Source organism: Heteronotia binoei, unplaced genomic scaffold (genome assembly GCF_032191835.1).
Source record: "Heteronotia binoei isolate CCM8104 ecotype False Entrance Well unplaced genomic scaffold, APGP_CSIRO_Hbin_v1 ptg001309l, whole genome shotgun sequence".
Classification (NCBI taxonomy): domain Eukaryota; kingdom Metazoa; phylum Chordata; class Lepidosauria; order Squamata; family Gekkonidae; genus Heteronotia; species Heteronotia binoei.
Window position 1 is genome coordinate 102,621 of NW_026800234.1, and position 26,584 is coordinate 129,204.

The following is a 26,584-nucleotide window of genomic DNA, read 5'->3' on the forward strand; positions in this document are numbered from 1 at the left end:
TTCATGCCTACTTGCCTGGACCCTTCTTAGTTGGAGATGCCGGGGACTGAACCTGGGACCTTCTGCTCACCGAGCAGATGCTCTACCACTGAGCCGCATCCCCTCCCTGCGTCTCTCCAGGGTCTCAAGCTGAGGTTTTTCACGCCTACTTGCCTGGACCCTTCTTAGTTGGAGATGCCGGGGACTGAACCTGGGACCTTCTGCTCACCGAGCACATGCTCTACCACTGAGCCGCATCCCCTCCCTGCGTCTCTCCAGGGTCTCAAGCTGAGGTTTTTCACGCCTACTTGCCTGGACCCTTCTTAGTTGGAGATGCCGGGGACTGAACCTGGGACCTTCTGCTCACCGAGCACATGCTCTACCACTGAGCCGCATCCCCTCCCTGCGTCTCTCCAGGGTCTCAAGCTGAGGTTTTTCACGCCTACTTGCCTGGACCCTTCTTAGTTGGAGATGCCGGGGACTGAACCTGGGACCTTCTGCTCACCGAGCAGATGCTCTACCACTGAGCCGCATCCCCTCCCTGCGTCTCTCCAGGGTCTCAAGCTGAGGTTTTTCACGCCTACTTGCCTGGACCCTTTTTAGTTGGAGATGCCGGGGATTGAACCCGGGACCTCCTGCTTACCAAGAAGATGCTCTGCCACTGAGCCACAGCCCCATTCATGGCTCTCCAGGGTCTCAAGCTGAGGTTCTTCACGCCTACTTGCCTGGAGCCTTTTTAGTTGGAGGTGCCAGGGCTTGAACCTGGGACCGTCTGCTTACCAAGCAGATGCTCTGCCACTGAGCCACCGTCTCTCTCATTACTACATTTTCTGGCAGCGAATTCCACATTTTAATCGTTCTTTGTTTAAAGTAGTATTTCCCTCCCCCCCCCTCAAGCTTACTGCCCAACAGTTTCATTGAATGCCTTCAAGTTCTAGTATTTCTCTTTGTCAGCTCCCTCCGCTCCATGCTTAAATTTATAAACCCCTACAGGACAAAGCTTTTTTAAATACATATATAAATATATATCTTGAAAAAAACCCAGCTTCAACCTCAAGCACAGTGATAAATATCAGGAGAAAATGCGTTTTTGCTACGTTCGGTCTTCCTTTTGCAGCATTTACTAATGCCAAAAAACATCCATATAAAACAGCAGCTATGAATACGTGCATTTAATGCATAACAGATGGATTATTTTTTTTTTCCCCCGTGGAAGCAAATAAGGCCTTTCCAGGATTTTAATGAGAGTTACAGAAGGCTTTTGTTAATATATAATGCCAAACATTCTCCACTAGAATGCCAGCGAACAACAGAAGAAAAGGGCTCCCTCCCCATTTGAATTAAACTGTTAACGCTGAAATTCCTGACATTGTACAAATTCGGTGTGTCAGATTACTGGAGATAAAACAGGAAATGTTTTAGATCTGTGCAGCTCTGCCCCCCCCTCCCGCCCCCAGCAGAGGATCTTTACACTAGGGAAATCTGACTCTTTTAAACCTTGTTTCTCTTGATGTTTTTCTAATACGTGTCTAGATGTCATAAGCGGGTTTCTGTAGAAACTGTCCCGAGGTTAGAAAAAGCTTTGTGTGTGTCTGTTCTGGGGGGGAAGCATCACAGCCGGAGAAGATACAAACCTGAACGAACATTAAAGGCCTGCCTGTCTTCCAGCATTTCTTCTCCCCTCTAGGCTATTATTTGCGAATAAAAGAATAAAATGTAACAGCATGATTTAACCATTGTTAAATATTAGAAGTGTCGTAAGTTTTGGGTCCCCCCCCACCCTTTGCATTTGGATGACATCAATACAATGCAAGAGTTGTAAGCAAATAATGCTGGCTTATTGATCATGAGACAAAAAGAAAAGTATGTTGCTAATAGCAGATCGTTCAGGTGGGTTCAAGAGCCCCGTGGCGCAGAGCGGTAAAGCTGCAGTACTGCAGTCGGAGCCCTCTGCTCACGACCTGAGTTCGATCCCAGCGGAAGCTGGGTTCAGGTAGCCGGCTCCAGGTTGACTCAGCCTTCCATCCTTCCGAGGTCGGTCAAATGAGTCCCCAGCTTGCTGGGGGGAAAGCGTAGAGGACTGGGGAAGGCGATGGGCAAACCACCCCGTAAAAAGTCTGCTGTGAAAACGTTGTGAAAGCATCGTCACTCCAGAGTCGAAAACGACTGGTGCTCGCACAGTGGACCTTTCCTTTCCAGATGGCTTCAGTGTTCCCTCTAAGCTGAGTTAGTGTGAGCTAGCTCACACATTTTTAGCCTCCAGTTCACAGATTTTTTGTCTTCGCTCAGGAAGGAGGACTCCAAAGCACAGTAATTTATGCAGTAGCTCAACACTTTAATGCCGGTAGCTCACAAAGTAGAACTTTTGCTCACAAGGCTCTGCAGCTGAGAGGGAACATTGGGTGGGTTTGTTTATATCCTGCTGGCATTAGAACATCTTGCTGGTACCTTTTCTGCGTTTTTAGGAAGTGGGCAGGGACAGATGGGCCTTTTGCCCAGTGAGGCTTCTGATTGGCCATTGGCAATTTGATTTTAAAACATTGCTTTGGCAGCAGCTGCCAACACAGCACAAAGAATCTGCACCTGTGTGACTGAACTTAAGCTGTGGCCATTATTCTGGGGCTGACTCCACCTCCTGCAGCAGCCATGTTGTGGCAGCCATTTTGTTGCTTCCACCGCACTGCGTCAGAATTCTACATGTGCCTGGAGGCTCAAAAAGGTCGAGGACCCCCTGTATTAGAAGGCAGCATCATGTTTGAATTAGGTGCAGGATACGGGGCTCCCGTAAAGCGAAACAGCTGTTCTGGGCTCGAGACAAGCCAGAAGGGGAAGGGGCTGGAGGTGTTTGTCCGGTAGGTCTAGGCTTCTAAAACTGTACTGTGGGCAAAATGTTCTGGAAACAGTGTTCACAGCTACTGTGCTAGCCCCTCTGTAATGGAGCCCTGAGAATATCTTGCAGGGCAAGGAGAGTGGTGTTTGGAGTAGTGGTTAAGTGAGAGAACCGGATTTGATTCCTCACTCCTCCACTTGCAGCTGCTGGAATGGCCTTGGGTCAGCCAGAGCTCTCTTATCTGGGAGAATCGGGTTTCATTCCCCACTCCTCCACTTGCAGCTGCTGGAATGGCCTTGGGTCAGCCAGAGCTCTCTTATCTGGGAGAACCGGGTTTGATTCTCCACTCCTCCACTTGCAGCTGCTGGAATGGCCTTGGGTCAGCCAGAGCTCTCTTATCTGGGAGAACCGGGTTTGATTCCCCACTCCTCCACTTGCACCTGCTGGAATGGCCTTGGGTCAGCCAGAGCTCTCTTATCTGGGAGAACCGGGCTTGATTCCCCCACTCCTCCACTTACAGCTGCTGGAATGGCCTTGGGTCAGCCATAGCTCTCTTATCTGGGAGAACCGGGTTTGATTCCCCACTCCCCCACTTACAGCTGCTGGAATGGCCTTGGGTCAGCCAGAGCTCTCTTATCTGGGAGAACCGGGTTTGATTCCCCCCTCTTCCACTTGCAGCTGCTGGAATGGCCTCGTGTCAGCGTTAGCTCTCTTATCTGGGAGAACCGGGTTTGATTCCCCCCTCCTCCACTTGCAGCTGCTGGAATGGCCTTGGGTCAGCCATAGCTCTCTTATCTGGGAGAACCAGATTTGATTCCCCACTCCTCCACTTGCAGCTGCTGGAATGGCCTTGGGTCAGACATAGCTCTCTTATGTGCGAGAACCAGGTTTGATTCCCCACTCCTCCACTTGCAGCTGCTGGAATGGCCTTGGGTCAGCCAGAGCTCTCTTATCTGGGAGAACCGGGTTTGATTCCCCACTCCTGCACTTGCAGCTGTTGGAATGGCCTTGGGTCAGCCAGAGCTCTCTTATCTGAGAGAACCGGGTTTGATTCCCCCCTCTTCCACTTGCAGCTGCTGGAATGGCCTCGTGTCAGCGTTAGCTCTCTTATCTGGGAGAACCGGGTTTGATTCCCCCCTCCTCCACTTGCAGCTGCTGGAATGGCCTTGGGTCAGCCATAGCTCTCTTATCTGGGAGAACCAGATTTGATTCCCCACTCCTCCACTTGCAGCTGCTGGAATGGCCTTGGGTCAGACATAGCTCTCTTATGTGCGAGAACCAGGTTTGATTCCCCACTCCTCCACTTGCAGCTGCTGGAATGGCCTTGGGTCAGCCAGAGCTCTCTTATCTGGGAGAACCGGGTTTGATTCCCCACTCCTGCACTTGCAGCTGTTGGAATGGCCTTGGGTCAGCCAGAGCTCTCTTATCTGGGAGAACCAGGTTTGATTCCCCACTCCTGCACTTGCAGCTGCTGGAATGGCCTTGGGTCAGCCATTAGCTCTCTTATCTGGGAGAACCGGGTTTGATTCCCCACTCCTCCACTTGCACCTGTTGGAATGGCCTTGGGTCAGCCAGAGCTCTCTCATCTGGGAGAACCGGGTCTGATTCCCCACTCCTCCACTTGCACCTGCTGGAATGGCCTTGGGTCAGCCATAGCTCTCTCATCTGGGAGAACCGGGTTTGATTCCCCACTCCTCCACTTGCAGCTGCTGGAATGGCCTTGGGTCAGCCAGAGCTCTCTTATCTGGGAGAACAGGGTTTGATTCCCCACTCCTCCACTTGCCCCTGTTGGAATGGCCTTGGGCCAGCCATAGCTCTCTTATCTGGGAGAGCCGGGTTTGATTCCCCACTCCTCCACTTGCACCTGCTGGAATGGCCTTGGGTCAGCCATAGCTCTGGCAGAGGTTGTCCTTGAAAGGGCTGTTGCTGTGAGAGCCCTCTCAGCCCCACCCACCTCACAGGGTGTCTGTTGTGGTGGAAGGAGATAAAGGAGATTGCAAACCAGTCTGAGTCTCTGATTCAGAGAGAAGGGCAGGGTATAATCTGCCGTCTTCTTCTTCTTCTTCTCTTCTCTTCCTCCTCCTCCTCTTCATACAAGGAACCCAGCTCACGCAGGGTTGCCAACTCCGAGTTGGGAAGTTCCTGGAGATTTGGGAGGGTGGAGGCCCTCACTTTGGTCAATCTCTCCGGCCGGGGACCACCGGTAGTTTTTGATCTGCAGAATTCTTTTGGGGGCATAACAGGAGAGGTGGTTCCTGTTCAGGGCCCTAAAGGTCAATACCAGAACTTTGAACCTGATCCAGCAGTCCGCTGGATGCCAGTGCAGCTCACACAGCAGAGAATGGATATGTGCTGTGTGCAGTGCCCTGCACCATTGCGTTCTGTACCAGTTATAGTTTCCGGGTCAGCCTCAAGGGTAGGCCCATGCAGAGCAAATTGCAGTAATCCAGCCTTGAGGTGACTGTTGTGTGGATTACAGTGGTTAGGGCAGGACGGGAGAGGTACGGGGCTAGTTGCCTGACGTGGTGCAAGTGAAAAAAATGCCAGTCTGGCAACATTTGTGACCTGAGCCTCCGTTGTCAGAGAGGCGTCCCGGATAACACAGGCTCTTAACGGTAGGTGCTGGTTTCAAGACCCGGTCAAGAATTGGTAGCTGGCACCCCACACTAGAGTTTCCCGCAGCCGCAGAACGTCAGTCTTAGAAGCAGTGCTTTTTTTTTTCGTAGTAGGAACTCCTTTGCATATTAGGCCACGCACCCCTGATGTAGCCAATCCTCCAAAAGCTTGGAATTCTAGCAGGGGCTCCTTTGCATATTAGGCCACACACCCCTGATGTAGCCAATCCTCCAAGAGCTTGGAATTCTAGCAGGGGATCCTTTGCATATTAGGCCACACACCCCTGATGTAGCCAATCCTCCAAGAGCTTGGAATTCTAGCAGGGGCTCCTTTGCATATTAGGCCACACCTCCCTGATGTAGCCAATCCTCCAAGAGCTTGGAATTCTAGCAGGGGCTCCTTTGCATATTAGGCCACGCCCCCTGGTGTAGCCAATCCTCCAAGAGCTTGGAATTCTAGCAGGGGCTCCTTTGCATATTAGGCCACACATCCCTGATGTAGCCAATCCTCCAAGAGCTTGGAATTCTAGCAGGGGCTCCTTTGCATATTAGGCCACACCTCCCTGATGTAGCCAATCCTCCAAGAGCTTGGAATTCTAGCAGGGGCTCCTTTGCATATTAGGCCACGCCCCCTGGTGTAGCCAATCCTCCAAGAGCTTGGAATTCTAGCAGGGGCTCCTTTGCATATTAGGCCACACATCCCTGATGTAGCCAATCCTCCAAGAGCTTGGAATTCTAGCAGGGGCTCCTTTGCATATTAGGCCACACCTCCCTGATGTAGCCAATCCTCCAAGAGCTTGGAATTCTAGCAGGGGCTCCTTTGCATATTAGGCCACACACCCCTGATGTAGCCAATCCTCCAAGAGCTTGGAATTCTAGCAGGGGCTCCTTTGCATATTAGGCCACACCTCCCTGATGTAGCCAATCCTCCAAGAGCTTGGAATTCTAGCAGGGGCTCCTTTGCATATTAGGCCACGCCCCCTGGTGTAGCCAATCCTCCAAGAGCTTGGAATTCTAGCAGGGGCTCCTTTGCATATTAGGCCACACATCCCTGATGTAGCCAATCCTCCAAGAGCTTGGAATTCTAGCAGGGGCTCCTTTGCATATTAGGCCACACCTCCCTGATGTAGCCAATCCTCCAAGAGCTTGGAATTCTAGCAGGGGCTCCTTTGCATATTAGGCCACACATCCCTGATGTAGCCAATCCTCCAAGAGCTTGGAATTCTAGCAGGGGCTCCTTTGCATATTAGGCCACACACCCCTGATGTAGCCAATCCTCCAAAAGCTTACAGGGCTCTTCGTACAGGGCCTCCTGCAAGCTCCATGAGGACTGGCTACATCAGGGGTGTGTGGCCTAATATGCAAAGGAGTTCCTGCTACAAAAAAAGCCGTCTCAGCCAGCTCTGCTTTCATCACCTCACCACAGCCTCCAGTCCAAACCTTCTGCCTTTTCTACCGGGGTTGCGTCCAGTCGGCCACCCGTCAGCAGATAAACCTGGGTGTCGCCCTTGCCCAGTTTCAAATTCAGAATCAGTTGTTTAAACGTTTTAATGTTTCCACGTCCCCTGACCCGGGGGGAGCCCGATCAGGCAGGAAGGTGGCGTCGAAATATTTTAAGTAAACGGAAATCAACAAATTCGTGGTTGCGTAATTAAGGGCGGGTCTGGCGAAAGAGGTTGGACTCTCGCGTTTAGGGGAACCGGCCAGATGTGTGGGAGGGGTGGCCATCGCCGCAGTTGCGTTCGGAACGATTCCGTGAACTCTCTAAGAGGGTTAAACCCGATTCTGAATCCGGTGCAGCGGAGCAAATCATGATGGACTGCAGCGAGCAATTTTGTCGCCGGGCGTCTCTGAAAATTGTGCTTTGAAATCGATTCTTGAGGGAAAAAGGGGTCTCTGCACCTCGGAGCCGCACATGTAGTGGTTGCTAAGCAACGGATGCCGAATTGTCAGGCGGGTCTCGTCTTCCTTCCATTTCTTCCTTTTCAGCAACCGAAGGAAAGCATTTTGAGCTGAGTGCACACAGAATATCTATCTTCCCCCCTCCCCCTTAAATGGTGCATCAGTTGAACGTGTGAAGGGGTAATCTGGGTGTGGTTTTAATGACCTGTCCCTCATTTCTTGTAGGACATTCAGCCAGAAGAAAGCTGCCATTGAGAGAGAATACGCACAGGTGAGTTGCGGACTCAATCCATTTGAAGCCTTACGCGGCCTGGGACCAACATACCTGCGGGACCGTTTCTCCCCATATATGCCCTGGAAGTTGCTTCGTTTGGCCTCCCAAAATCTTCAGACTGTCCCCGGCCCGAGAGATGCCCGTCTTGCCTCCACCAGGGCCAGATCTTTCTCGATCCTGGCCCCAACCTGGTGGCATCAACTCCCTATGGAAATCTGAGCCCTATCTGGCTTGTTAGCCTTTCGTAGGGCCTGTAAAATGGAGCTTTTCCGCCAGGTTTTTGGGTGAGGCGGTGGGCATCTGTTCACTAGATCGGTTGGCCTCACCTACCATACTATCCTACTGAACTGTTTGCTGCATCGTATCGTTACACCATCTTGGTCCTGTCGAACTGTTCTGTTGGACTGAACATCATAATCGGTTTTTACTGTTATGCTGTTTTATTGTTATGTTGGTTTTATTCTTCTTGTTGTGCTCCGCTCTGAGCCCCTGTGGGGGATGGGTGGAATATAAATAAACAGATGATGATGAGGGACGGTGGCTCAGTGGCAGGGAATCTGCTTGGCAAGCAGAAGGTCCCAGGTTCAATCCCCGGCATCTCCAACTAAAAAGGGTCCAGGCAAGTAGGCGTGAAAAACCTCAGCTTGAGACCCTGGAGAGACACAGGGAGGGGTTGTGGCTCAGTGGTAGAGCATCTGCATGTTAAGCAGAAGGTCCCAGGTTCAGTCCCCGGCATCTCCAACTAAAAAGGGTCCAGGCAAGAAGGCGTGAAAAACCTCTGCTTGAGACCCTGGAGAGCCGCTGCCAGTCTGAGTAGACAATACTGACTTGATGGACCAAGGGTCTGATTCAGTATAAGGCAGTTTCATATGTTCATGATGATGATAATTTAATTGTCTAAGCTGATAAGACAAGATCGGTAAGATCTTGTGGTGGGTGAACCAGAATTCAATAGAAAGCAGACACGCTTTCCAAAATCTCTCCCATTCATGGCTACAGTATTCTACATACATACAATGGGTACATTCGCAAACCAATTGCCCTCTCACCACACCCCCTCCAGCCTAGAAATAGCAGCTCTCCAGCAGCCCTGGCCTCACTCAATGCACAGCAGCCAAGAAGGTCTGAGCGCCTGCTCCGGCTGCAACGCCACTGAGGATGTTCTCCGCAGCTGAGAACGAAACGTCTGGAAGGAAAACTTTCTCCAGTAGAACACGGCACTTGAGCCCAAAAGATTCTCCAAACCCTAATAAGTATTCTACATAGTTTTAGAAGATAGCTATGTACGGTTTGAGAGAGCCCCGTGGCACGGAGTGCTAAGCTGCAATCCAGGCTCTGCTCACGACCTGAGTTCGATCCCGGCAGAAGCTGGGTTCAGGGAGCCGGCTCCAGGTTGACTCAGCCTTCCACCCTTCCGAGGTCGGTCAAATGAGTCCCCAGCTTGCTGGGTGGAAAGCGTAGATGACTGGGGAAGGCAGTGGCAAACTACCCCGTAAAAAGTCTGCCATGAAAACATCATAATGTGACATCACCCTATGAGTTGGTAACAACCTGGTGCTTGCACAGGGGGCTGCCTTTACCTTAGAGAGCCCTGTGGCACACAACCTGAGTTTGATCCCAGCGGAAGCTGGGTTCGGGTAGCCGGCTCCAGGTTGACTCAGCCTTCCATCCTTCCGAGGTCGGTCAAATGAGTACCCAGCTTGCTGGGGGGGGAAGCGTAGAAGACTGGGGAAGGCAATGGCAAACCACCCTATAAAAACTCTGCCGAGAAAGCGTCATGATGTGACGTCACTCCATGGGTCGTCAACAACTCGGTGCTTCCACAGGGGACTACCTTTACCTTATGTTCGGTTTGCAATAGAACAGCTAGATTCGAATCCAGTAGCACCTTGGAGACCAGTGAGATTTTCTGGGTATGAACTTTGTAGAGTCAAAGCTGCCTTCGTCAGATTCTCTGTGTCCATAAGGTCTCTTGGTTTAAGAGCTAGGAAACAAATTCGGGGGGGTTTCCACCCACAAGACAATCCAGTCTTCAGACCGTTTGGGTGCTGCTCTGGTCTGTCGTTAAACACTTTGTTGCTTGACTTGCTATAGTGCTGTGCGGATAGAGAGGTGAATTTGGGCATCTGAAACCTGTAGGGATAAATCTCACCCATCCCAGGAAGTAGCTGACGAGGGGGAGGGGCTTGAGAAAGGCACTCTCTTTCCTGCGCTTGAAACTGACGTCGTGATACTTTGCAAATTAAAAATCTACATGGGGTGCTGAAGAGTCCTTGGCCAATGTGTTTGAACCAGCTTTGCTTCTAGAAATGTTGTACACATGCAGAAACATAACGATGGTGGTTATATTTGTAATTCTGACACAACGTTGTGGTTGCAGCCGCAAAATGGCTGTCGCAGGAGGTGGGGCCAGCCACAGCTGACCTTCAGTCCACACAGGAGAGCCGGTTTGGTGTAGTGGTTAAGTGTGCGGACTCTTATCTGGGAGAACCAGGTTTGATTCCCCACTCCTCCACTTGCACCTGCTGGAATGGCCTTGGGTCAGTCAGAGCTCTCTTATCTGGGAGAACCGGGTTTGATTCCCCACTTCTCCACTTGCAGCTGCTGGAATGGCCTTGGGTCAGCCATAGCTCTCTTATCTGGGAGAACCGGGTTTGATTCCCCACTTCTCTACTTGCAGCCGCTGGAATGGCCTTGGGTCAGCCATAGCTCTGGCAGAGGTTGTCCTTGAAAGGGCAGCTGCTGTGGGAGCCCTCTCAGCCCCACCCACCTCACAGGGTGTCTGTCATGGGGGGAGAAGATACAGGAGATTGCAAGCTGCTGTGAGACTCTGATTCAGAGAGAAGGGCGCGGTATATCTGCAGTCTTCTTCTTTCTTTCTTCTTTCAGATCTCTGAGTTCTTTTTCCTTTAGTGTTACCCGGTTTTTGCCATCACATACTCTCTCAGTGCGAGAGGAAGAGTTGTTTTGGCAGCTTCAAGGAGGAGAAACGTGGCTTGCCAAGAAAACTTGAGTGGCACGTTGAAGGTCACCAAGAGCAGAGAACAGATCAAACACTGATCGCTGCAGTCTGAGCCATCCACCAGGCTTTGGGCACAGCCTTCTCTGTTGCCTCGCCTTATAAGGCAGGAACAGTAACCCTTTCCTTGCCCTTCTGAAAGCCAAAATGGTGCCAATGAAATACACTGCAGCATGGAACTTCTTTGGTGCTGTGCCCACTGCTCCTTACTAGAAACAGGTCATAGAAGCATAGAGTTGGAAGGGACCCCCAGGGTCATCTAGTCCAACCCCCCGCACAATGCAGGAAACTCAAAATTACCTCCCCCTAAATTCACAGGATCCGCATTGCTCTGTTGAAAAACCTCCAAGGAAGGAGAGTCTACTACCTCCTGAGGTGGAAGCCTGTTCCACTGAGGAACCGCTCTAAACTCACAGACACCTCCCCCTAAATTCACAGGATCTTCACTGCTGTCAGATGGCCATCTAAGCCTCTTTTGAAAAACCTCCAAGGAAAGAGAGCCCATCACCTCCCGAGGAAGCCTGTTCCACTGAGGAACCGCTCTAAACTCACAGACACCTCCCCCTAAATTCACAGGCTCTTCACTGCTGTCAGATGGCCATCTAAGCCTCTGTTTAAAAACCTCCAAGGAAGGAGAGCCCACCACCTCCCAAGGGAGCCTGTTCCACAGAGGAACCGCTCTGATTGTCAGGAAGGTCTTCCTAATGTTGAGCTGGAAACTCTTCTGATTTTGGTTCAGCTGTTGGTTCTGGTCCTATCTTCTGGGGCCACAGAAAACAATTCTGCACCATCCCCTATATGACAGCCCTTCGAGTACTTGAAGATGGTGATCGTATCACCTCTCATCCGCCTCCTCTCCAGGTTAAACATGCCCAAAAACTTGATGGCCAAATGTGTGCGGGCCTATAAATACATAGACCATGCAGAACTGAATTTGTTGATAGGCAAAATCGCTGCCCCAGACGGAGATGGAGCTCTCTGTCTGGGGCAGGGATGCTCTGTATTCTTGGTGCTTGGGGTGGAGGCACAGTGGGAGGGCTTCTAGCCCCACTGGTGGACCTCCTGATGGCACCTGGTTTTTTTGGCCACTGTGTGACAGAGTGTTGGACTGGGTGGGCCATTGTCTTGATCCAACATGGCTTCTCTTATGTTCTTATGTGACACAGAGTGTTGGACTGGATGGGCCATTGGCCTGATCCAACATGGCTTCTCTTATGTTCTTATGTGACACCAAGTGTTGGACTGGATGGGCCACTGGCCTGATCCAACATGGCTTCTCTTATGTTCTTATGTGACACAGAGTGTTGGACTGGATGGGCCACTGGCCTGATCTAACATGGCTTCTCTTATGTTCTTATGTGACACAGAGTGTTGGACTGGATGGGCCATTGGCCTGGTCCAACATGACTTCTCTTCTGTAATGTGACACAGAGTGTTGGACTGGATGGGCCACTGGCCTGATCCAACATGGCTTCTCTTATGTTCTTATGTGACACAGAGTGTTGGACTGGATTGGCCATTGGCCTGATCCATCATGGCTTCTCTTATGTTCTTATGTGACACAGAGTGTTGGACTGGATGGGCCATTGTCCTGATCCAACATGGCTTCTCTTATGTTCTTACGTTCTTATTCAGAGCATGCCTCTCACTCCCCTGTCATGATGTGTAAATAGCATAGAATACAACCAGACGTGATGGCTTAGGTCAAACAAACCTGGAATGCCAGCAGTGAAGATGGGCAAAACCAAGTACTGCAGGGTGCTTGATGTTGCTCTTCAGTCGCACAGTCAAGTCCGACTCTTCGCGACCCCATGGACCACATCGCAGCATGCCCTTCTATCTTCCACCGTCATACGTTCACTCAAATTCATGTTCCTTGCATCGATAACACTGTCTAACCATCTCCTCCTTTGCCGTCCCCTTCTTCTTTTGCCTTCAGTCTTTCCCAGCATCAGGGGCTTCTCCAGGGAGCGCTCCCTTCTCATTGGATGGCCAAAGGGTTTGAGTTTCAGCATCAGTATCTGACCTTCCAGGGAACAATCAGGGCTGATCTCTCTTAGGACTGACTGGTTTGATCTTCTTGCAGTCCAAAGGACTCTCAAGAGTCTTCTCCAGTGAGGGCTCCCTTCTCATTGGGTGGCCAAAGGATTTGAGCTTCAGCATCTGACCTTCCAGTGAGCAGTCTGGGTTGATTTCCCTGAGGACTGACTGGTTTGATCTTCTTGCAGTCCAAGGGACTCTCAAGAGTCTTCTCCAGCGAGCGCTCCCTTCTCATTGGGTGGCCAAAGTCTTTGAGCTTCAGCTTCAGCCTCTGACCTTCGAGGGAACAGTCTGGGTTGATTTCCCTTAGGACTGACTGATTGGATCTTCTTACAGTCCAAGGGGCTCTGAAGAGTCTTCTCCAGTGAGGGCTCCCTTCTCATTTGGTAGCCAAAGTATCTGAGCTTTAGCTTCAGCATCTGACCTTCCAGGGAACAATCTGGGTTGATTTCCCTTAGGACTGACTAGTTTGATCTTCTTGCAGTCCAAGGGACTCTCAAGAGTCTTCTCCAGCGAGCGCTCCCTTCTCATTGGGTGGCCAAAATATTTCAGCTTCAGCATCAGTATCTGACCTTCCAGGGAACAGTCTGGGTTGATTTCCCTTAGGGCTGACTGATTGGATCTCCTTGCCATCCAAGGCGGCTCTCAGGAGTCTTCTCCAGCACCACAGTTCAAAAGCATCTATTCTTCAGCGCTTGGTGACGACATACCAGAAGAAAAAAAGGGGTGTAAGTTTGTCCATCCCTGATTGAAAAGTAAAATTGGATGCTTTAATTGACCAATATTAACGAGTCCCTCATTCCACGAGCAAGCTCCTGCGTAAGGTACTGCTCCAGATGTTTTAGGTGGACATATAAGCCCCAGTGATTTGAAGGGGTTGTTTTCCTTAGGCTCAGGGGTATTTTTAAGGGGCGCGTTAAAACTTTTAAAAATCTACTTCCCCGCCGCAGCGCCCAAAGCTGTGCTTTGAGCCCCGCGGAAACCGAGAAAGTGTTGACAGCTAAAGAAAACAAGGGAATGTTTAAGTTAAAATCTGCCATAAATGATTATTCAGGGTATAAGGTCCGGAATATACAGTAGCAGGCTTGTTCAGTTCGAGGCAAGATAGAGGGGCTCTTTATCAGCAAGCTCCAGCCTTCCCCTCCCAAGGAAAGAAAAAGTGGCGGGGGGGGGGGAGGACGGAAGCGTGAGGGTGGCCAAGTCAGCGCTGAAAGCAAGCCAAGGGGCGGCTGCCAAGTTAATAAAAAGACCGGACTAACCTGACAGATATCTGCTCTCACCTGAGCGGGATCCCTATAGCAGGGCTCTTCAGCCCTGGTCCGTGGCCTGTTAGCAACCGGGCCGTGAGTTGTATAATTATCTCATTATGTATTGCAATGGAGTAATAATAATAAGACGACGACATTGGATTTATATCCTGCCCTCCGCTCCGAATCTCAGAGCGGCTCACGATCTCCTTTACCTTCCTCCCCCCCACAGGCACCCTGTGAGGCGGGTGGGGCTGAGAGGGCTCTCCCAGCAGCTGCCCTTTCAAGGACAACCTGCCAGAGCTATGGCTGACCCAAGGCCATTCCGGCAGGTGCAAGTGGAGGAGTGGGGAATCAAACCTGGTTCTCTCAGATAACAGTCCGCAAACTTAACCATTACACCAAACTGGCTCGCTCGCTCTCTTGAAGAATTGCAGATTTATACCCCACCCTTCTCTCTGAATCAGAGACTCAGAGCGGCTCACAATCTCCTTTACCTTCCTCCCCCACAACAGACACCCTTTGAGGTGGGTGGGGCTGAGAGGGCTCTCCCAGAAGCTGCCCTTTCAAGGACAACCTGCCAGAGCTATGGCTGACCCAAGGCCATTCCGGCAGGTGCAAGTGGACGAGTGGAGAATCAAACCTGGTTCTCTCAGATAACAGTCCGCACACTTAACCATTACACCAAACTGGCTCGCTCTCTCTCTTGAAGAATTGCAGATTTATACCCCACCCTTCTCTCTGAATCAGAGACTCAGAGCGGCTCACAATCTCCTTTCCCTTCCTCCCCCACAACAGACACCCTGTGAGGTGGGTGGGGCTGAGAGAGCTCTGACAGAAGCTCCCCTTTCAAGGACAACTGCTGCAGGAGCTATGGCTGACTCAAGACCATTCCAGCAGGTGCAAGTGGAGGAGTGGGGAATCAAACCCGGTTCTCCCAGATAAGAGAGTTCTGGCTGACCCAGGGCCATTCCAGCAGGTGCAGGTGGAGGAGTGGGGAATCAAACCCGGTTCTCCCAGATAAGAGAGCTCTGGCTGACCCAAGGCCATTCCAGCAGCTGCAAGTGGAGGAGTGGGGAATCAAACCCGGTTCTCCCAGATAAGAGAGCTCTGGCTGACCCAAGGCCATTCCAGCAGCTGCAAGTAGAGGAGTGGGGAATCAAACCCGGTTCTCCCAGAGAAGAGAGCTCTGGCTGACCCAAGGCCATTCCAGCAGGTGCAAGTGGAGGAGTGGGGAATCAAACCCGGTTCTCCCAGATAAGAGTCTGCGCACTTAACCACTACACCAAACTGGCTCTCCACACCAAACTGGGGACCACCGCCATATAGGACCAAATGGAGTAGGGGCATCCGATCGGCCACCTAGTGATGGTTGCGGGTCTGTCTTTGCCGCTTGTGCAGCTTACCCAAAGCAATTCACTGTTGAAAAATTCTATACCCTGCCTGCGGTGTAGGCTTTGTCTTTGGTAGGGCTTTCTCACGGAGCTTGCTTTGTGAGCACCATGAAAATAGTGCGCGCAGTGTCGTTTGTGCGGTACCCGTGCAGATCCGCTTGTTTGACTAAGGCAGGTAATTCCTGGGATTTGGCCAGTGACAGCAGTCCAGGCTAGAAAAATATTTGTGCAAGAAAAACGTTCCCTATTAGCTTTACCCCCGCCTTCTGCATCGTTCGGTCGGCGTAATGTGCACACAGCACCTTTTGCTCAGTTAATTAAAGCTGAAGGTAATGTGTTTGGTTTGCTTAGAAGGAACTTGCATTCCTCCCAGCTTTGGATTGTGTTTTCAAGCTGCTGTATCTGAGAGTTGTGTGTTTTATGTTAAATAGAACCCAGTTTGCTTACACGGGATGGGGCAGGCTTGAGCATTTTTGCTTACTTGGCACTTCTTTTCCTACTTGCCTTGGAAAGGGACACAGAGCATGTGCAGAATGTTAATAACCTTTCTGCTGGATGCTGGCGTTTGTTCAGTAGCATCCACCCCCCTCCCGAGATATTCCTAACCATCACCAAGTTTTGTGGAATACACACTGGGGTAGAATGCTTGGCCTAAAAATTAGACCTTTGAGCAACTGTTAGAAAGGAGCCTAATTTATTGTCAGCTGCTTCTTTGCTATTAGGGAAGAGGTGCTTTAACAGGGGTGGTCAAACTTGCTTAACGTAAGACCCACATAGAATTAAACATCAGATGTTTGAGAGCCGCAAGACATAAGAACCTAAGAGAAGCCCTGTTGGATCAGGCCAATGGCCCATCCAGTCCAACATTCTGTGTCACATAAGAACATAAGAGAAGCCATGTTGGATGAGGCCGATGGCCCATCCAGTCCAACACTCTGTGTCACATAAGAAGATAAGAGAAGCCCTGTTGGATCAGGCCATTGGCCCATCCAGTCCAACACTCTGCGTCACATAAGAAGATAAGAGAAGCCCTGTTGGATCAGGCCAATGGCCCATCCAGTCCAACACTCTGCGTCACATAAGAACATAAGAGAAGCCCTGTTGGATCAGGCCAGTGGCCCATCCAGTCCAACACTCTGTGTCACATAAGAAGATAAGAGAAGCCCTGTTGGATCAGGCCAATGGCCCATCCAGTCCAACACTCTGTGTCACATAAGAAGATAAGAGAAGCCCTGTTGGATCAGGCCAATGGCCCCTCCAGTCCAACACTCTGTGTCACATAAAAACATAAGAGAAGCCCTGTTGGATCAGGCCAGTGGCCCATCCAGTCCAACACTCTGCGTCACATAAGAACATAAGAGAAGCCCTGTTGGATCAGGCCAGTGGCCCATCCAGTCCAACACTCTGTGTCACATAAGAAGATAAGAGAAGCCCTGTTGGATCAGGCCAATGGCCCATCCAGTCCAACACTCTGTGTCACATAAGAAGATAAGAGAAGCCCTGTTGGATTAGGCCAGTGGCCCATCCAGTCCAACACTCTGTGTCACATAAGAGAGCACTGCGTTCAGGAACTAAAAATCTTTTGTCCATCCCCGGACCAGACTGGGCTTTACACGGGCCAGGGTCTTCTCAGTGGCAGCACCAATGGTGTGGAATGCGCTCCCTGAAGCCATAAGAGCTCTGCGGGATCTTTCCCAATTCTGCAGAGGTTGTAAATCTGAACTTTTTAAACAGGCCTATAACAACTGAAGCTCAAATATTTTGGCCACGAAATGAGAAGGGAGCACTCCCTGGAGAAGACCCTGATGCTAGGAATGACAGAAGGCAAAAGAAGGGGACGGCAAAAGATGAGATGGCTGAACAGCGTTACTGATGTAACAAACACGAATTTGAGCAGACTTTGGAGGATGGTGGAAGACAGGCGGGCCTGGCGTGACTTTGTCCATGGGGTCGCAAAGAGTCGGACTCGACTGTGCAACTGAACAACAACAAAATAACAACTAGGGGAGAAGGCTGCCGCTGTTATGCTACTGGGCAACTCCACCAGAAGGACCACCAACAGATAAATTGCATACTCTGAATAGCACCAATACTTCGTTTTAAATAGTTTTAATTTATACCTGACTTTCCTATTATATATTTGAAACTGAGGTGTTGGTTTGATATGATCGTTAGCCGCCCTGAGTCCGTTTGGAATGGGCGGGATATAAATGGAAAGTGAATAAATAAAATAAAATAAAATAAAATCAGAGAGTCGAGAGATTCAAACAAAGTCCACAGAGCTGCAGGGGTGGAATCCTAGCAGGAGCTCCTTTGCATATTAGGCCACACACCCCTGATGTAGCCAATCCTCCGAGAGCTTACAAGGCTGTGTTTTTGTAAGCTCTTGGAGGATTGGCTACATCAGGGGGCTGGAGCCTAATATGCAAAGGAACATATGAAGCTGCCTTATACTGAAGCAAACATTTGGTCCATCAAAGTCAGTATTGTCTTCTCAGACTGGCAGCAGCTCTCCAGGGTCTCAAGCTGAGGTTTTTCACGCCTATTTGCCTGGACTCTTTTTAGTTGGAGATGCCATGGATTGAACTTGGGACCTTCTGCTTACCAAGCAGATGCTCTACCACTGAGCCACAACCCCCTCCCCTGTAATACTGATTAAACATATGAAGCTGCCTTCTACTGAATCAGACCCTCGGTCTATCAAAGTCAGTATTGCGTGCTCAGACTGGCAGCGGCTCTCTGGGGTTTCAAGCTGAGCTTTTTCGCACCTATTTGCCTGGACCCTTTTTAGTTGGAGATGCCGTGGATTGAAGCTGGGACCTTCTGCTTACCAAGCAGATGCTCTACCACTGAGCCACAGCCCCATTCATGGCTGTCCAGGGTCTCCCGCTGAGATCATTCATACCTATTTGCCTGGATCCTTTTTAGGTGGAGATGCCGGGGATTGAACCTGGGACTTTCTGCTTCCCAAGCAGATGCTCTACCACTGAGCCACAGTCCCCTCCTCTGTAATACTGATTTAACATATGAAGCTGCCTTCTACTGAATCAGACCCTCAGTCCATCAAAATCAGTCTTGTCTACTCAGACTGGCAGAGGCTCTCCAGGGTCTCAAGCTGAGGTTCTTCACGCCTACTTGCCTGGTCCCTTTTTAGTTGGAGATGCCCGGGGATTGAACCAAGCAGATGCTCTACCACTGAGCCACCCTCCCTCTCCAAGTATCTGGAATTCAGATCCCTCTCCCCATTAATTGGTTGAGAAACACAGGCTATAACTTAATTTTTTAAAAAATGACTTTAGCTTCAGGTTTCGTGTAGGGTGATGGGAAGGAGGGGCTACACACAATCTGTGTATGATTGCAAGATCCGTTCGGGTTTGTCTCAGGATTGCAGTATTGTTGACTCACCAAGCCAGATGCTGTCCACCCGCTGTGCATTTTGGCACCCCAGGTGCTTCATCTCTCCCCCCTGGCCCCCCAACACACACACACACACACACACACACGATTTAGAGTACTAGTCAGAGAGCAAAAAAGAGGTGATTCATGGATCCTTGGTAAGCTTGAAATAACATGTTTTTCATGCAGGGCTGCTCTAAGACAAATCATGTAGGGCTGCTTGAAGTGTTGCTATGAGGGCGGGATCTGGCATAAATGAGACCTTGTTGGGCCAGGCCACGTGTGTACCTATTTAAAATTAGAAGAAGAAGAAGAAGATATTGGATTTATATCCCGCCCTCCACTCCGAAGAGTCTCAGAGCGGCTCACAATCTCCTTTATCTTCCCCCCCCACAACAGAGACCCTGTGAGGTAGATGAAGATATTGGATTTATATCCCGCCCTCCACTCCGAAGAGTCTCAGAGTGCCTCACAATCTCCTTTCCCTTCCTCCCCCTCAACAGACACCCTGTGAGGTAGATGAAGATATTGGATTTATATCCCACCCTCCACTCCGAAGAGTCTCAGTGAGGCTCACAATCTCCTTTCCCTTCCTCCCCCACAACAGACACCCTGTGAGGTAGATGAAGATATTGGATTTATATCCCGCCCTCCACTCCAAAGAGTCTCAGAGCGGCTCACAATCTCCTTTATCTTCCCCCCCCCCCACAACAGAGACCCTGTGAGGTAGATGAAGATATTGGATTTATATCCCGCCCTCCACTCCGAAGAGTCTCAGAGTGCCTCACAATCTCCTTTCCCTTCCTCCCCCTCAACAGACACCCTGTGAGGTAGATGAAGATATTGGATTTATATCCCACCCTCCACTCCGAAGAGTCTCAGTGAGGCTCACAATCTCCTTTCCCTTCCTCCCCCACAACAGACACCCTGTGAGGTAGAGGAAGATATTGGATTTATATCCTGCCCTCCACTCTGAAGAGTCTCAGAGCGGCTCACAATCTCCTTTACCTTCCTCCCCCACAACAGACACCATGTGAGGTAGACGAATTATTGGATTTATATCCCGCCCTCCACTCCGAAGAGTCTCAGAGCGGCTCACAATCTCCTTTACCTTCCTCCCCCACAACAGACACCCTGTGAGGTAGATGAAGATATTGGATTTATATCCCACCCTCCACTCCGAAGAGTCTCAGAGTATCTCACAATCTCCTTTACCTTCCCCCCCCCACAACAGACACCCTGTGAGGTAGATGAAGATATTGGATTTATATCCCACCCTCCACTCCGAAGAGTCTCAGAGCAGCTCACAATCTCCTTTACCTTCCCCCCCCCACAACAGACACCCTGTGAGGTAGATGAAGATATTGGATTTATATCCCGCCCTCCACTCTGAAGAGTCTCACAGTGGCTCACAATCTCCTTTACCTTCCTCCCCCACAACAGACACCCTGTGAGGTAGATGAATTATTGGATTTATATCCCGCCCTCCACTCCGAAGAGTCTCACAGTGGCTCACAATCTCCTTTACCTTCCGCCCCCACAACAGACACCCTGTGAGGTAGATGAAGATATTGGATTTATATCCCACCCTCCACTCCGAAGAGTCTCAGAGCATCTCACAATCTCCTTTACCTTCCTCCCCCGCAACAGACACCCTGTGAGGTGGGTGGGGCTGGAGAGGGCTCTCACAGCAGCTGCCCTTTCAAGGACAACCTCTGCCAGAGTTATGGCTGACACAAGGCCATGCTAGCAGGTGCAAGTGGAGGAGTGGGGAATCAAACCTGGTTCTTCCAGATGAGAGTCCGCACACTTAACCACTACACCAAACATGCTCTCCACACCAAACATGCTCTCTGCTTAGGTAGCAGAGAGCTTAGGTAGCAGAAATGCAAATTTTATAAAGAACACAAGCACAGGTAAAGATTTTTTAAAAAATAACTTAAAACGTTCTTAAAACGTTAGCACTCGTTGGTCTTAAGGGTGCTTTCTTTGTATTTCTCCCATGGGATTCAGGGAACTGGACAAAGGACGCTCTGGCTCTTTCCTTCCTTCCCCAGAGGACCAGGAGGGGGAGGTGCCTCAGCCAATAGAAGGAAGAGAGGCTTGGCTCAGTAACTCTGCTGTGTGATTGAAAGAGCCTGGAAAAACAAGCTCTGCCTTCCCTGTTTCCTCCCCAAGGGAGGAGCCTCAGCCTATGGAGAAAGTAGAGGCTTTGCACTGTAGCTCCTGTGCAATTGAGCAAGCCCGGCAAAACAAGCTGTGATGCAGAAAAGAAGCAAGAGAGAGGGAGGAGGAAGCGGGTGGCAGCCAGTTGCTCGAGGGCCTGATAGAAGCCCTTCGGGGGCCTGATTTGAACTCCGTGCCTCTTGTTTGACACCCCTGGTTTAGATCTTACGTGTGATTTTATGCTAGTACTTGAGCCATATTCCACATATGCTATAGACATTGATATTTAGAAGAAGTAGTAGAACAGAACGTAAGCTACTCAGAGTGGCTTACAGTCGCCTACCCTTCCTCTCCACATGACACACACTTCGTGAGGCGGGTGAGGCCGAGAGAGCTCTGAGAGAACATGACTGACCCAAGGCCACATAGCTGGCTATATATGGGGGAGGAGTCAGGAATCAAACCCGGTTCTCCAAATTAGACTCCGCCTCTCTTAGCCAGTACACCAGACTGGCTCTTTGACTGCCTGCTTCCCTTCTCGGAGCTTGGCATATGTCAGTTTCTGTGATCATTTCTCCTCCAGATACTGCTGACGCTCTTTATGAAGATAGTTTCAGAAGGGTCTGCGGTTGAAGAGCTAGATTCGAGCCCAGTAGCACTTTAGGAGCCCAAAATAGTTTCAGGTCGTGAGCCTCTTAGAGTCAGCACTCTCTTTGTCAGGTTTTGTTGTTCAGTCGCACAGTCGAGTCCGACTCTTGGCGACCCCATGGACAAAGTCACGCCAGGCCCTCCTGTCTTCCACCATCCTCCGAAGTCTGCTCAAATTCGTGTTTGTTACATCAGTAACGCTGTCCAGCCATCTCCTCTTTTGCCGTCCCCTTCTTCTTTTGCCTTCTGTCTTTCCTAGCAGTGTGGTAGGAATGTGAAAAAGGATAAGGGCTCTGTCTTCTTGGTGCTGGGGGCGGATCTACATTTTTACTCTACTGTGTCCAGTGAAGGGAGTTTTGACACTCAAAAGCTCGTACCATGAAACTCTTGAACATAAGAGAAGCCATGTTGAATCAGACCAATGGCCCATCCAAACCAATACTGTGTGTCACACAGCGGCCAAAACCCAGGGGCCATCAGGAGGTTCATCAGTTGGGCCAGAACTCCAGAAGCCCTCCCACTGTTGCCTCCCAAGCACCAAGAATACAGAGCAGAGCATTACTATCCCACACATAAGAATGTAAGAGAAGCTATGTTGGATCAGGCCAGTGGCCCATCCAGTCCAACACTCTGTGTCACATAAGAACATAAGAGAAGCCATGTTGGATCAGGCCAATGGCCCGTCCAGTCCAACACTCTGTGTCACATAAGAACATAAGAGAAGCCATGTTGGATCAGGCCAATGGCCCGTCCAGTCCAACACTCTGTGTCACATAAGAACATAAGAGAAGCCATGTTGGATCAGGCCAATGGCCCATCCAGTCCAACACTCTGAGTCACATAAGAACATAAGAGAAGCCATGTTGGATCAGGCAAGTGGCCCATCCAGTCCAACATTCTGTGTCACATAAGAACCTAAGAGAAGCCATGTTGGATCAAGACAGTGGCCCATCCAGTCCAACACTCTGTGTCACATAAGAACCTAAGAGAAGCCATGTTGGATCAGGCCAGTGGCCCCTCCAGTCCAACACTCTGTGTCACGTAAGAACATAAGAGAAGCCATGTTGGATCAGGCCAGTGGCCCCTCCAGTCCAACACTCTGTGTCACATAAGAACATAAGAGAAGCCATGTTGGATCAGGCCAGTGGCCCATCCAGTCCAACACTCTGTGTCACATAAGAACATAAGAGAAGCCATGTTGGATCAGGCCAATGGCCCATCCAGTCCAACACTCTGTGTCACATAAGAACATAAGAGAAGCCATGTTGGATCAGGCCAGTGGCCCATCCAGTCCAACATTCTGTGTCACATAAGAACATAAGAGAAGCCCTGTTGGATCAGGCCAGTGGCCCATCCAGTCCAGCACTGTGTCACATAAGAACATAAGAGAAGCCATGTTGGATCAGGCCAGTGGCCCATCCAGTCCAACACTCTGTGTCACATAAGAACATAAGAGAAGCCATGTTGGATCAGGCCAATGGCCCGTCCAGTCCAACACTCTGTGTCACATAAGAACATAAGAGAAGCCATGTTGGATCAGGCCAATGGCCCGTCCAGTCCAACACTCTGTGTCACATAAGAACCTAAGAGAAGCCATGTTGGATCAGGCCAATGGCCCATCCAGTTCAACACTCTGTGTCACATAAGAACCTAAGAGAAGCCATGTTGGATCAGGCCAATGGCCCGTCCAGTCCAACACTCTGTGTCACATAAGAACCTAAGAGAAGCCATGTTGGATCAGGCCAATGGCCCGTCCAGTCCAACACTCTGTGTCACATAAGAACCTAAGAGAAGCCATGTTGGATCAGGCCAATGGCCCATCCAGTCCAACACTCTGTGTCACACAGTGGCCAAAAAACCAGGCGCCATCAGGAGGTCCACCAGCAGGGCCAGAACTCCAGAAGCCCTCCCATCGTTGTTCCCCCGCCCCCAGCACCAAGAAGACAGAGCCTCACTTGCCCCAGACAGCGAGTTCTGTCTATTCCATGCTCCTGGACTGAAAGATCTAACTGCCTTCTGTGTTACCTACTTCCTAGAGGTGGAGCATTATTCAGGCATCCCGATGCCGTTCTTCAGGCTTACGCTGGATTTGATTTTCAATGAGGGCTAATCTTTTTTGTCTTGCTGCCAATAGATAGTAGCCATATGTTTGGTTTTTATTTCCTTGCTTTGTCAAAGCTGCGCCTGTGTGAAACGTCTGGTATTAGCATTCTTTGTTTTGTCTCAGTAACAGAATATCAATTTAATTACCCGGAGTTTCCTAATCTGTGCGGGATACGGGGTGATCCTTCTCAATGATAAGCTACCTTAAGCCGTGAGCAGCATTAACAGAGGCTCTTAAACCTTATACAGGCAGAAGGGGTGAACGTGTGTCCTCTGAGAGCCAGTTTGGTGCTGTGGTTAAGTGAACGGACTCTTATCTGGGAGAACCGGGTTTGATTCCCCATTCCTCCACTTGCAGCTGCTGGAATGGCCTTGGGTCAGCCAGAGCTCTCTTATCTGGGAGAACCAGGTTTGATTCCCAACTCCTCCATTTGCAGCTGCTGGAATGGCCTTGGGTCAGCCAGAGCTCTCTTATTTGGGAGAACCAGGTTTGATTCCCCACTCCTCCACTTGCAGCTGCTGGAATGGCCTTGGGTCAGCCAGAGCTCTCTTATCTGGGAGAACCGGGTTTGATTCCCCACTCCTCCACTAGCAGCTGATGGAATGCCTTGGGTCAGCCAGAGCTCTCTTCTCTGGGAGAACTGGGTTTGATTCCCCCCTCCTCCACTTGCAGCTGCTGGAATGGCCTTGGGTCAGCCAGAGCTCTCTTATCTGGGAGAACCGGGTTTGATTCCCCACTCCTCCACTTGCACCTGCTGGAATGGCCTTGAGTCAGCCAGAGCTCTCTTATCTGGGAGAACCGGGTTTGATTCCCCACTCCTCCACTTGCACCTGCTGGAATGGCCTTGAGTCAGCCAGAGCTCTCTTATCTGGGAGAACCGGGTTTCATTGCCCACTCCTCCACTTGCAGCTGCTGGAATGGCCTTGGGTCAGCCAGAGCTCTCTTATCTGGGAGAACCAGGTTTCATTGCCCACTCCTCCACTTGCAGCTGCTGGAATGGCCTTGGGTCAGCCAGAGCTCTCTTATCTGGGAGAACCGGGTTTGATTCCCCACTCCTCCACTTGCACCTGCTGGAATGGCCTTGAGTCAGCCAGAGCTCTCTTATCTGGGAGAACCGGGTTTGATTCCCCACTCCTCCACTTGCAGCTGCTGGAATGGCCTTGGGTCAGCCAGAGCTCTCTTATCTGGGAGAACCGGGTTTGATTCCCCACTCCTCCACTTGCAGCTGCTCGAATGGCCTTGGGTCAGCCAGAGCTCTCTTATCTGGGAGAACCGGGTTTGATTCCCCACTCCTCCACTTGCAGCTGCTGGAATGGCCTTGGGTCAGCCAGAGCTCTCTCATCTGGGAGAACCGGGATTGATTCCCCACTCCTCCACTTGAAGCTGCTGGAATGGCCTTGGGGTCAGCCAGAGCTCTTGCAGGAGTTGTCCTTGAAAGGGGGGCAGCTTCTGGGAGAGCTCTCTCAGCCCCACCCACCTCACAAGGGTGTCCCTTGTGGGGGAAGGAGATAAAGGAGATTGTAAGCCACTCTAAGACTCTGATTCAGAGGAAAGGGTGGGGTATAAATCTACGGTCTTCTTCTGAAATCTTCCCTCAGTGTACCTATTTAAGAAAAAAGAAGAAAGTAGATGACAGCCAGTTGCTTGAGGGCTTGATAGGAGCCGTCTGGGGGCCTGATTCAGCCCCTGGGCCGCATGTTTGACACCCCTGGTTTAGATCTTGCATGAGATTTTATGCTAGTACTTGATCCATATTCCACATATACCATAGACACTGTTATTTAGAAGTAGTAGAACAGAATGTAAGCCCCTCAGAGTGGCTTACAATCGCCTACCCTTCCTCTCCACGACAGACACTTTGTGAGGTTGTTGTCTTCATCATCTTCTTCTTCCCTGGCCCCACTGATGGACCTCCTTATGGCGCCTGGGGGTTTTTTGGCCACTGTGTGACCCAGAGTGTTGGATTGGGATGGCCCATTGGCCTAATTCAACATGGCTTCTCATGTTCTTATGACTGATAAAAAAGGCTATGGAGTCACCACAGATTAGCTGCGACTTGATGGCTTTTACCACCACCACCCCACATCCTAGGAGGGATGTTATCTATCATGAGGCTATCTGATTTTAATCTTAATTTGTTATTCCATCTCTGGGCCTACTGCTGCACTGATATATAGAATGCGCCCAGCGTGACGTATATGTTATTTGTTTCATTGTATTTTATGGTTTTAATTTGTAGTTTTTAATTGTTTTAACTTTTGTTGTTATCCACCCTGAGCCCGTTTGCAGGAAAGGGCAAAATACAAATTAATAAAAATAAATAAATAAGGTACCCACCAGTTTGGTGTAGTGGTTAAGTGTGCAGACTCTTATCTGGGAGAACTGGGTTTGATTCCCCACTCCTCCACTTGCAGCTGCTGGAATGGCCTTGGGTCAGCCGTAGCTCTGGCAGAGGTTGTCCTTGAAAGGGCAGCTTCTATGAGAGTCCTCTCCAGCCCCACCCACCTCTCAGGGTGTCTATTGTGGGGAAGGAAGATAAAGGAGATTGTGAGCCACTCTGAGATTCAGAGTGGAGGGCGGGATATAAATCCAATATCATCATCTCCTCCACTTACAGCTTCTGGAATGGTCTTGGGTCAGCCATAGCTCTTGTAGGAGTTGTCCTAGAAGTGGCAGCTGCTGGTATAGCTCTCTCAGCCCCACCCACCTCACAGGTCGTCTGTTGTGGGGGGAGAAGATATAGGCGATTGTAAGCTGCTCTGAGTTTCTGATTCAGAGAGAAAGGCAGGATATAAATCTGCAGTTGTCTCCTCCTTCTCCTCCTCCTCCTTCTCTTCCTTCTTCTCCTTCTCTTTCTCCTTTTTCTCCTCCTCCTCCTTCTCCTCCTCCTTCTTCTCTTCCATCTTCTCCTCCTCCTCCTTCTCCGTCTCTTTCTCCTCCTCCTCCTCCTTCTTCTCTTCCTTCTTCTCC

The 26,584-nt window shown here is 50.3% G+C and overlaps 1 protein-coding gene and 1 non-coding gene across 4 annotated transcripts in view; both read left to right on the forward strand.

The window, feature by feature from the left end:
- Positions 1-26,584, forward strand: part of FCHSD2 (FCH and double SH3 domains 2) — a 349,063-nt gene that overhangs the window by 81,052 nt on the left and 241,427 nt on the right. For all 3 annotated transcript variants that reach the window (XM_060263895.1, XM_060263898.1, XM_060263896.1), the window contains exon 3: positions 7,552-7,597. In XM_060263895.1, coding sequence (XP_060119878.1) covers positions 7,552-7,597 — 46 coding nt within the window. The remainder of the gene's footprint in view (positions 1-7,551; positions 7,598-26,584) is intronic.
- On the forward strand, positions 8,270-8,341 carry TRNAN-GUU (transfer RNA asparagine (anticodon GUU)). The gene has a single exon. It is a non-coding gene; the product is annotated as a tRNA-Asn (tRNA).